This window comes from Pararge aegeria, chromosome 10, assembly GCF_905163445.1.
Source record: "Pararge aegeria chromosome 10, ilParAegt1.1, whole genome shotgun sequence".
Taxonomy (NCBI): Eukaryota; Metazoa; Arthropoda; class Insecta; order Lepidoptera; family Nymphalidae; genus Pararge; species Pararge aegeria.
In genome coordinates this window covers 4379483-4390349 of record NC_053189.1, presented here as the reverse complement: position 1 = coordinate 4390349, position 10867 = coordinate 4379483, and the positions used below count along the sequence as shown (strand labels likewise).

The 10867-nt window shown below is 34.3% G+C and overlaps 1 protein-coding gene across 7 annotated transcripts in view; it reads left to right on the top strand.

The window, feature by feature from the left end:
* Positions 1 to 10867, top strand: part of LOC120626659 (chaoptin) — a 103429-nt gene that overhangs the window by 75933 nt on the left and 16629 nt on the right. For all 7 annotated transcript variants that reach the window (XM_039894262.1, XM_039894264.1, XM_039894259.1 and 4 more), the window contains exons 5-8: positions 5950 to 6120; positions 8158 to 8366; positions 8917 to 9071; positions 10548 to 10650. In XM_039894262.1, the coding sequence (XP_039750196.1) occupies positions 5950 to 6120; positions 8158 to 8366; positions 8917 to 9071; positions 10548 to 10650 (638 nt within the window). The remainder of the gene's footprint in view (positions 1 to 5949; positions 6121 to 8157; positions 8367 to 8916; positions 9072 to 10547; positions 10651 to 10867) is intronic.

The following is a 10867-nucleotide window of genomic DNA, read 5'->3' as shown; positions in this document are numbered from 1 at the left end:
GTGGAGCATAAGGAAAATTAGGAAGGCCACAGGAGTAACGGATGTCCCCAGAAAGATTAAGAGGCTAAAATGGCGCTGGACTGGCCATGTAGTTAGATCCTCGAAAGAAAAATGGACTAAAGAAATTATATCTTTATACCCTAGAGATGGCAAGAGGAAAAAAGGACGGCCACAAAAAAGGTGGGAAGATGACCTGCCAAAAGGATGGCGCAGAATAGCCAGAGACAGAGCACACTGGAGTATTCTAAAGGAGGCCTATGTCCAAGGACAGCCTGACTAAGCGCGCTGGTGTTACAATTTTTTTTAGGAATAAATATAACTAAATTAAATAATAAAATTCAAAAAAATTCAAAATTCATTTATTTCAAGTAGGCCTAATACAAGCACTTTTGAAACGTCAAGTCTGTCCGTGTGTAGTGACTCTACCACCGGTTCGGAAGGCAGATTCTACCGAGAAGAAGCCGGCAAGAAACTCAGCAGTTGCTCTTTTCCAACATCAAAAATTTACATTTTATATTTTAACATTCATTTTTCTATCTTGTGAGAGATGAAAGCGGAGCCGGGTGCTTCCAAGCAACCTTGTCATTAAGAAACTCATCAATTGTATAATAACCTCGCTGTAATAAATGTGTTTTAACACATTCTTTAAACTTATGGATTGGTAGGTCCAAAATTACCTTAGGAATCATATTATAAAAGCGTATACTCAATCCCACAAATGACTTCTGCACCTTTCGCAGACGATATGCAGATGTCACTAATTTATGACCATTTCTTGTAAGTCGACTGTTTATATCCACTTTTTGTTTATAAAGACTAATATGTTGTCTTACAAATACTATATTGTTATAAATGTATTGTGAGGCTACCGTAAGTATACCAATTTCTTTAAATTTTTCACGGAGCGATTCACGTGATTTAAGTTTATATATTGACCGTACAGCTCTTTTCTGCAATATGAATATAGTTTCAATATCAGCAGCTTTGCCCCATAATAAGATCCCGTAAGACATCACACTATGAAAGTACGCGAAGTAAACAAGTCTTGCTGTTTCTACGTCAGTAATCTGTCTAATTTTCCTGACGGCGTAGGCAGCCGAGCTTAGTTTACCTGCTAGTGTATCTATATGGGTACCCCACTGAAGCTTACAATCCAAGGTCATGCCCAGAAAAACTGTGGAATCTTCCATTTTTAGTGATTCTCCATTTATTATTATATTTTTATTAACTTTCTTTACATTTGGTAAAATAAATTCCACACACTTAGTTTTTTTTGCATTTAAAAGTAAATTATTGACAGTAAACCAGTGCGACACATGCGACATAGCACGGCTTACATCGTCAGAGTTGTCTCTACCTCTAGATTTAGATTTTTTAGTCTAATAGATTTAGTAACTAGTAGTGTATAAGCAAAAATGTATTTAGTCAGAGAATAAAGGCTATTTTTATTTTTTATTTATTTTATGAAGCTAGAGCAATTCACACCCAAGCTTATCGTTTAAGTAATCCTTAATATTATAATAGGAGTTTTTGTAAGCTTACGTTTTATATAAACTTTGAACTTATTGAGGTGTCGGACGGCTTTAATCTCCTGGCAAAACCCCACAACTCCTAGACAGCTTTACAACGGTGTGTGTATCCGTGCACAGGTGAATAGGAGATGTTTTCCTCCGGTTTTTGTTTGGATATTATTTCCAATCGTGTGCCAATGATCGGAGATTTGATAGTACTGTCGGGAGAAAATGAACTTTTTGGCCTCTTCCCGGGGGAAAAGTGTCTCTAGCCCGTGCTAGCCTTGCTGCAGCCAGTAAAGGCCTTCCCTCATCCTGCATTTACACCATGATTGCTCTTTGTGGACAATTAGTGTTCCACTACTGAGAGCATATACCTCCATTAAGGTAGGAGAGAAATCTAGACTTAAGGTCAAGAAATGTCCCATACATTTCTTGATGGGAAATGATGCAGATAAAAATAGACTGCGCTTGCGTAGAAGATGCCTTTATTCTTCATAATATTATCGAGGGAGCCGAAAGCCGCAAGAGGAAGGAATCCACGGTTATTGCTTATCTTGTTCGCAAGCTAGATGCGATGATGAGTGTTCATTATCATTTTGCTGTACAGCTGATCGTCTAACTTTTGTGAAACATACAGATGAGGTCGGGATTACTGTATTTCGGTGATCGTCACTTATGATGATGAATGAAACAAGTGTCATTCATCATTTTATTTGTGAAAATGCCTCCTAATCTTTAAGTTGCGTTTTAAAAACGATGAATCAAAGTGTTGGCAAAGAAAAGGACTACTTAACGGTATAATCTAGCAACCTTGCCAGAAGTCCAGTTGAAGCAAACGCTCTCTTCAAAAAGGGCATTTACCATCAACATTCAGTTAACGGTCAAAACATCTTAATAAATAGGATCTAGTAATACTCGAAGTTAGATAAAAGGAATAAAATGCGGTCACAGTGGACGTTGTGAATAATAAAAGGAAACCCCGTGACGTATCCCATTATGGGGATTGCACGTCTATATCAGTATTGACGAAGCTTTTGAGCGAATTTATCTCGCAGTTGATGAATGATTACATTGAAATCTATTTGCTATACAGGTGAGCATTAAACATATAATTTGAGTTAAAATATTTTAAATGCAGTTATCAGTCGTAGTTTAAAATATCTTCATAACAATGAATGATGAGTCGAGTCACAGTGCCTAAAGCCCAAAGTTTTCGAACAGTGCGTGTTGCCAGTTATGACTTAGGGATCTGAAACGTGGTCGCTTACTGAGAAATGAGGAGAATTGGAGTTACTGACATAGCTCAACAAGTTGCAAAGCTAAAGGGGTAATAGGCTGGGCCCATAGCTCAGGGAACTGATGGACGTTGGAGTCCTAAGGTGCTGGAATGATGACCTTGTACCGGTAAACGCAGCTATCGTCGGCTCTCATCGACGAGGACAAACGACATCAAGCGAGTCGGTGGAAGCCAAGGATTGTGGATTTTGGAACTTCCTACAAAATACCTATGTCTAGCGGTGGACGGCAACCGTTTAAGTGATGATGATGATGGTGTAGAGTAGGGTCAGGAAATCAAAGATTTAATAGAATAGTACTAAATTTCGGCCACAGTTGACGCTGTAAACAATAAAAGGGATTCTCGTGACGTATACATCTTTGTTTAACAGAACAGGATTTTATGATCGATTTTATTTAGGAACATCTTGTATGAATTGATATATTACGAGTAAATCCATCAGTTCGGTTGTGGGTGAAAAGATACATCAATGAATTGTTTATGAATAAAATCGTATAATATTCGAAGTTGGATTATTAATTGGACTAAATGCCAGTCACTGTGGACGCTCTGAATAATAAAATGGAACCCCGTAACGTAACCCATTAGGGGGATTGCACGTCTCTATCATCATTGAGGTAGCTGTTGGGCGAATTTATCTCCCAGTAGATGAATGATTGCATTCAATTCCATCTGCTATACATTGGTCGAGATATTTTTGATAAATTTTACGTTTTCGTAAAAATTTAAATTTCGATGCCAATCGCTCGTCGTAGGTCGAGTTTTTTCTGATAATTTTTACTTATTAGTACAAATTGAAACATAGATACATTTTGCATTCAAACAGATTAATCACCCATTTGGGCAAAAATCGATTCGAGTGCAGTCATACGTAGTTTATCGGTAGTCTTAATTTAATCGGTATAGTTCGCATTACTCTGAAAGCGTCTTCATAACTTGAGCTGATTAACGTCTACTGCTATACATACGTCTTTTGTGGGGCGTTTAAAAGCCACGATCCTGGGCTACTTGTTTCCAGCGTCACCCAGCGACTCGTTAAATGTCGTCCTTCTACCTCGTTGCCACTTCTACTTCGCGACTCGTTGAGCTGTATGTCTACTCAAGTTCTTCTTGTACGGATCTCCTCATTTCTGATTTGATTTTGTCGAAATAATCCTAATATAGCTCTTTCCATCGCCCGTTAAGTCAATCTGAGCTTCCTTGTGTGGCCCATAGTTAGCGACCACGTTTCAGATCCGTAAGTCATCACTGGCAACAGTGCTGGATGCGTAACCCCAATTAATTTTTACTTTTACTGCCCTTTTTAATTTGAATTTAAATATTATTATACGATGTTGTTTGTTATCTACGATTTCCTTTTGTATAGTTTTCAATTGTCGAAAAGCCTTAAAGTTATAATAGACTTAGTTTTTTTTAATACGCTCTTTTTGCTTCATATAAGATATCGAAGTTACATCTTCACGTCTTTGTAAGCAGTAAAAAATAAAAGTTAAGACATTTCAGAGACAACATTATAGAGTAAAGAATTGAAACGGTATGATCTTTTAATTTGATTAATACTTACCGTTAACATAAAAAGTTATGTGACACAAGGTCAAAACCCATATACTCATTGCGACACCTATCATCATGTTTATCAAATTTCACATCCATAATATTAAAACAGCTTCAAAGACTAGGAAAAGTGCTTAATATATATATAAACCTTGATTTTTGATTTAACGTGCTGAATATGCATTGTTTACCCAGAATGTGTGTTTAGCAATAAAGTAATATTTTACACGAAAACGTCGCAGAATTATCCACGGACGCCGTGAATAGTAAAAGAGTACATTGCAAACCACTAGGGAAATTGCTTGTTTCAATCAAAATGAAGTCTCGTTGTTTATGTTATTTTATGGATTTTTATTTGTTCCATTATTCGTATGAAGTTTCATTGCATATTCAATCAACTGCAGTTTTAGTGGTTGTTAAAAAGTCCTTAATATTCTTATTACTGACTTCCATACAAAATCCTTTTTTTGACATATATAAATGCTTATCACTCAAAGTATGTGTACCGTTACTCGATGTTTAATATACCTACTTATATGTCAAAAAGTACACTGATAATATCCTTAACTGTGCCTGTTATCAACAGCTCCTTAAGGTTTCTACGAAGGGTGTGTCCAAGAAATCTAACATTATATTTTAATTTTGACCCAAACAGCTCGCTGCTAAAATGAACGCAAAGCTTGCGTTCTCCAGCCAATGTACATGTTGTTACGATCTCTTAATTAACTGTTCAAACAAGCGCCAGGTGGTCGTGACAGGACAATCTCGGTGACAAACTTTGATAGTGTTCACTTTAGCGAAATAACGTTTCAGTTTAGTTTGTCGTACCACAACAGAAATCCGTGAAAGGAGATTGTGTCTCACACACAATCGCAATTGATGTTGCTCTAGGGCTTCAATTTGTTAAGCTTCGTCACCTGCTAATCTCATAACAGAAATGCATAAAAATCCTGAAAATGTAAATAAGTTTTGCTAACAGTGACACACAGTTAGGATGGTTGGCAGTATAGTCGGCGTTATCACATTTCTGCTGCTCCCACTCACTCTTGTCGTTATCCACTACTTTTACAAGCATATCAAGTCTATCCATTTCACAAAATATGCAGCATTGTTTTGGTATTTTTTTTTTTCCTCTGCCTTAAAAGACCATATCGTTGTAGTTACTCTTCATTTTGTGAAACTATTTTTAAACTATGTCTAATTATCAAATTTATGGATAAAACTTATTAACAAAAAACTTTTCTACAAACTATTAGGTTTCTTCTATTAAACTTTTGTAAGTATTGTTTTCGAAAAACTGTAAAATAATGCGTTATTATTTGAAACAATAAAACCCGAATACGACTTTCTGATTTACAGACGTCCATAAAAATTTCTTCAACTATTTAGAGGTGGAATGTATGAATTGCTTTCTTAATAGACGTCTAAAGGGTTCAAAGAAATTTGATTTTACTCAAAATTTCAATGTTCACCATTCAACCGTTTGGGCCGTGGGTTGTCTGTCAGTCAAGACGAAGACGCTTAAAAAGTTATAATTTTTATAATGTTAAAGTTTAAGTAATTATATTTTATTGTTAATTACAGGTTTGTACAGGCTAGCAATAAACAAGAACCCGTTGGAGAGTATCCATGAAGAAGCGTTTTATGGCCTCGATAATACGCTATGGGAATTAGAACTGAAACAAGACAAACTGACGTCGGTGCCGAGCCGTGCGTTACGATATCTTCAGAAGCTACGGCTGCTTGATTTAACTGGTAAATTTTTAATGAATTTCTAATAGACAATTGCAAAAGCAGAAAGGGCAATTGCAATTCTCATTATACATACACACAATATTGTCATCTAAATATTATTTGCAACAAATATTAAAAGAAGTTGTTTTTAGCAACTCATATGTAGAGTCGCAGCAGGGAGCAGAACAAAAAGATGTTAACACTAATTTAAATTTATTAGTCTAGAAGTAGCATTATTAAACTATGCTCGGCCGAGCACGAGCACGAGCTTTCTTGCCAAGGTCTTATAAATATTATAATATTCCCATAGCAAACGTGGTAAAAAAGGTATGCTGCGCGTATGCCGATCATATATAATTAATTTTTAAAAAACTTACGATAACCTAGCGAAAATTATATACAACTTGAATATTTAAGCATCTTTATTAAGGGGTTGTTATAATTTAGGTACTAACGAAATTTTTATTTATTGTCAAATTGCTTATTCATGACAAATCTTTTTTTAATTTTGTATTTTTCATAATTTTTTTAAAAGCAGTGTTTATTTTGAATGTTTCATGATAAATTTTCCCGCTGTCCAGTCAAAATTATTCATGCATCTCTAGGTAGACAGTAATATATTCCGTGGAGATCTTTCGTTATACAAATATTAGTGGAATTAGGTCATACAGAGAGCTGGTTATGTACGCAAAGTCCCAAAGGAATTTAATAAGGAAATATTAAATCAAGCCATATTGGCCTCTTCAATAAGCGATCTAAGTCAACGTACTTCACTAATTAATTATTGACTGGTTCATTTAAAATTCCTTTAACTTTTCATGTTTGTTTAACTAGTTATAAATATATCCATTAATTTCTCTGTTGGCTGATATACAGAGATTTTTTTAACTCCATTTGCTACAATTACTTAGTTTCAGTTTCATTTTTAAATTGTGTAGCGGAATTTATTTATGTTTCTTTGATGTTTTTATTTCATAGCTGCGATATATTTACTATGCACTCATAAATTTCTGAGATGATGTTGGCAATCAGTAAAAGAGAATTCTCGATAGAAAATGTTCAAAGACTTATGCAGAATATATAATGAAAGGAGAGAGTATTTCTGCAGGAAACTACTTAAAACCCTTCTTGTCGAAAAAACTTTTCTAAAACAGCAAAATCCCAACAAAGGAAGACTACATATATTATTTAAGATTTCAGCAAATGGGATATATAGATATAAGATATTATACTAATATCTTTATATCAGCCGTAAATATACTATTTTAATCTAATAAATCTCTTTCCGTTATGTTATTAATTTGCTGAATGTGTACCCACACAAAATAAAATTCAAACATTAAAAAAGATAATACCTGCCATCGAACCGTGTCATTTACAACAAATCGGAGATTGTTTTTGTTTAAAAAACTTTTGTATTGTTCCATTTGCATCAATTAATACTTTGCTTGTCTGCTTAACTTGCAAATTGTTCTTGCTAAAGCAGTATCAAAATTATGACGCCTGTGTTTTGTGCCATTAAACTTTTGAAGTGATTAATTCTACAAAACAATGGTTGACAAATATTTTAAATATTCAATGCTAATAGACTTGATCATCATCATACCAACCCATTATCAGCCGACTACAGGCCACGGGTCTCCTCCCACAATGAGAAGAGGTTAAGACCGTAGTCCTCCATGCTGGCCCATTGCGGATTGGTAGACTTCGATGAACTTTGAGAACATAATGTAGAGTTCCCTCTCGATGTTTTTGTAGTTATATTCTAATTGTTTTTAAAACGCACATAACTTGGAAAAGTTAGAAGTGCGTGTTGGGATTCGAACTCGGCCCCCAGAAAGTGATGTCGCAGTCCGATCTACTGGGCTATCACCGCTTCAATAGACATTACTTAAGATGTTTTCTTTATGGCTCATATTAATGACGAAAATAATAATATAAACGTTACATTCAGTTGTACACTGAAGCATAATTACCCAACAAGGAATTTTTAAATTGACGTGAAGAGTCACTGCTTTATAGTAAGGGTTCGTAAATAATATTCTGGTTTTGTTGCAGGTAACGAAATAACAGATATAACTGGAGACAACTGGCTAGGTTTGGAAAACACTCTGCAGACACTCATTCTAGCCGACAATTCCATAGCCAGTTTGCCCCTGGACGCGTTCTCTGGATTGCCGATGCTCGAAACATTGGATTTACATGGGAACCATTTATCTGTGATCGACAGCGGGGTCTTTAGAGATGGTATGAGCAGACTTAGCAAGGTATAATATTCTTTTTCCAGTATTAACTAGTTGTTCTTTTTTTAAGTGTTAAAAATTGTGCTCGTAGATGAGAGGAAAATATTGTTTTTGGGAAAAATGCATTCAAATTTTGTACCGAATTTTCTAAAAGCATTTTTTTTCGTGCCTGAAAGTTAGTACAAAATATGAGCATTAAAATACGATATAAAGGAAAAAATGTTCGAATTTCCTCTACAACCCCTGATGATGCAATATAAACTGGGAAATAATGAATTAAAAAAAGTTGTGCTCGTTTAAATTGGGAGGGAAGCTTTACGTAGCATCGTATTTTAGATTTCATTTCTATCGTCGTTTATTTTGTAAAACTTCTAGCTGCAGGAAGTTTATATATGATTTTTGTTTGTATTTATCTGGTATTGTTTTGTCATTATTTGCAATGTCTAACACCTATTTATGTTTAATAATGAATTTGGATTGTTTCACTATTCCACCTTTGAGCTGTGGAAACTTTGATACAGCGTGGCACCGACTTTTCTGCATGGACTATATATGACTTGAATGTCTATTCCAGCTTCTCCTTGGAGACAATCAGCTCACGTTGATTCCTTACGAGGAGCTGTCCCCGCTGCGACAGTTACGTGTTCTAGATCTTTCAAATAATCTTATTAAGCAGATACCTCCAGCACACGATTTGAACGGTGTCAAACTATCATTGGATCTTTTAAAGTGAGTGTGTCTTGTAATTGATAATTTAAGCGTTTCATACTAAAAGAAGCCAACGAACTCGTAACTTAAAAATAATCTATTTCGGATTATCAGTCAACAATTCAGGCTCACGTATTGGTCAGCTGAGTTTTTATTGGAAACATATTTAATAGTAATTACTTAGTTCTGCTTTTACTAAGTTTTAACATGATCTGTCATTGCAAATGAAGTGAAAAGAGAAATTATGGCCTTCATATACAATATTGACTCAACACCGCCTCGAACCAAAGCATTGAAATGTGGGCATTTTATTTATTGACATAATGCAAATACGAAGACTAATATAGTGACCATTGAAATGCAAAATTTGATTTTATGGGGGCATTTCATTGACCAGGCGAAGCGTGAATATAAACACTACTAATTCGTTAAAGGAAATTGCATACGATTCTACAATTCTACAATAAACTACCCATTGACATCTTCGAGATGTCCCTTAAAAAGTTCAAAGTTTGTATTAAACTTAAGCTTTTAGTAAAGTCCTAGTATAGTATAAAAGGACAACGAAGTTGATAAAAAAGCTTGGGTTTGAGTGATTTCTCTAACCAGGTTGCTTTTCTAATAATTTTAAATGACAATGTGAGATGGTGATAACAAAAAATTTTGACTTTAACTTTGACTTTGGCAAAATTATTTTTATCTATATATCTTATCCATCCATCCATCCATCTGTCTATCTTTCCGTGTGTCAGTTCACCATATAACTTATAAATTAAGCAGTATAGTCAAGAATATATTATTGTCTAAAGCCGAATATTAAAATATGTAAAAGTCATTACTGAATCACTGAAGGAGATTTATTCTCATATCAGTGGTGTAAAATATATAAATAAATAATAGTTTAAAAAAACTACAAAACACGCTTTTTATAGAAAACCGAACTAAAAAATAGAAAATAAATTTTAATTAAGAATAGTGTTTAAAATTTTAATAAATATAAATTAATAATAGTGTGAAAAAAAAATTATATAAAAAAGCGTGGGGTGCATGGTGTCAATAGTTATAAATATTTTATTGACAGATATGAGTAGAGTGATTATTTATCATTTTGATAATATCTTAAAAAACACCCCACGCTTTTTTTAAAACTCTAAGTAAATGTAATTATTTTCCAAATTATTAATGTGTACGGTAAGAGCCCCATTACCCGCTCAGGAATCTATATTAAGACGTAACTACCATAACAGTCCCTACGCGGGTGCTGATAAGCTGAGTGCCCGATCAGAGTGTCTCTCGAAATGCAAGTTCTAATTATTATTTAAAACAGCCCATTAAAAAGTAACAGCTAACGCCATCTACCATCTAGTAACTTAATGTTTTCTGTGGAATTACAAACATACATAACAAGAATACAAACATACATACAAACATACAGGTGAAGCTAATAAAATCGTGTTAAAGAGCATTATTTTTAAGTTTTACTAACTCTGCTTTCAGATTGGATGAAAACAATATAAGGATTATACTACCAGGTTCGTTCAAGCATTTTAATGTGTTGAACACCACGAGTCTTGATGGGAATCCAATATACTCAATACGAGTAAGTTTATTCTATTTAATTCGCTGTTATATTGCTTCCTTTTTTATCGGATTGATGTTTTCAAAGCCAAGAAATGACTTTTATTTTTATTGCAATATTTCTATTGTATAACAATAGCATTCCGCAACATGCAAATGTTTGAGATAAACATACTTTTCATCTTATGAATATTAAATCAGCAAATCTTGATAAAGTAAGTCGATAAAAAAATAAAACT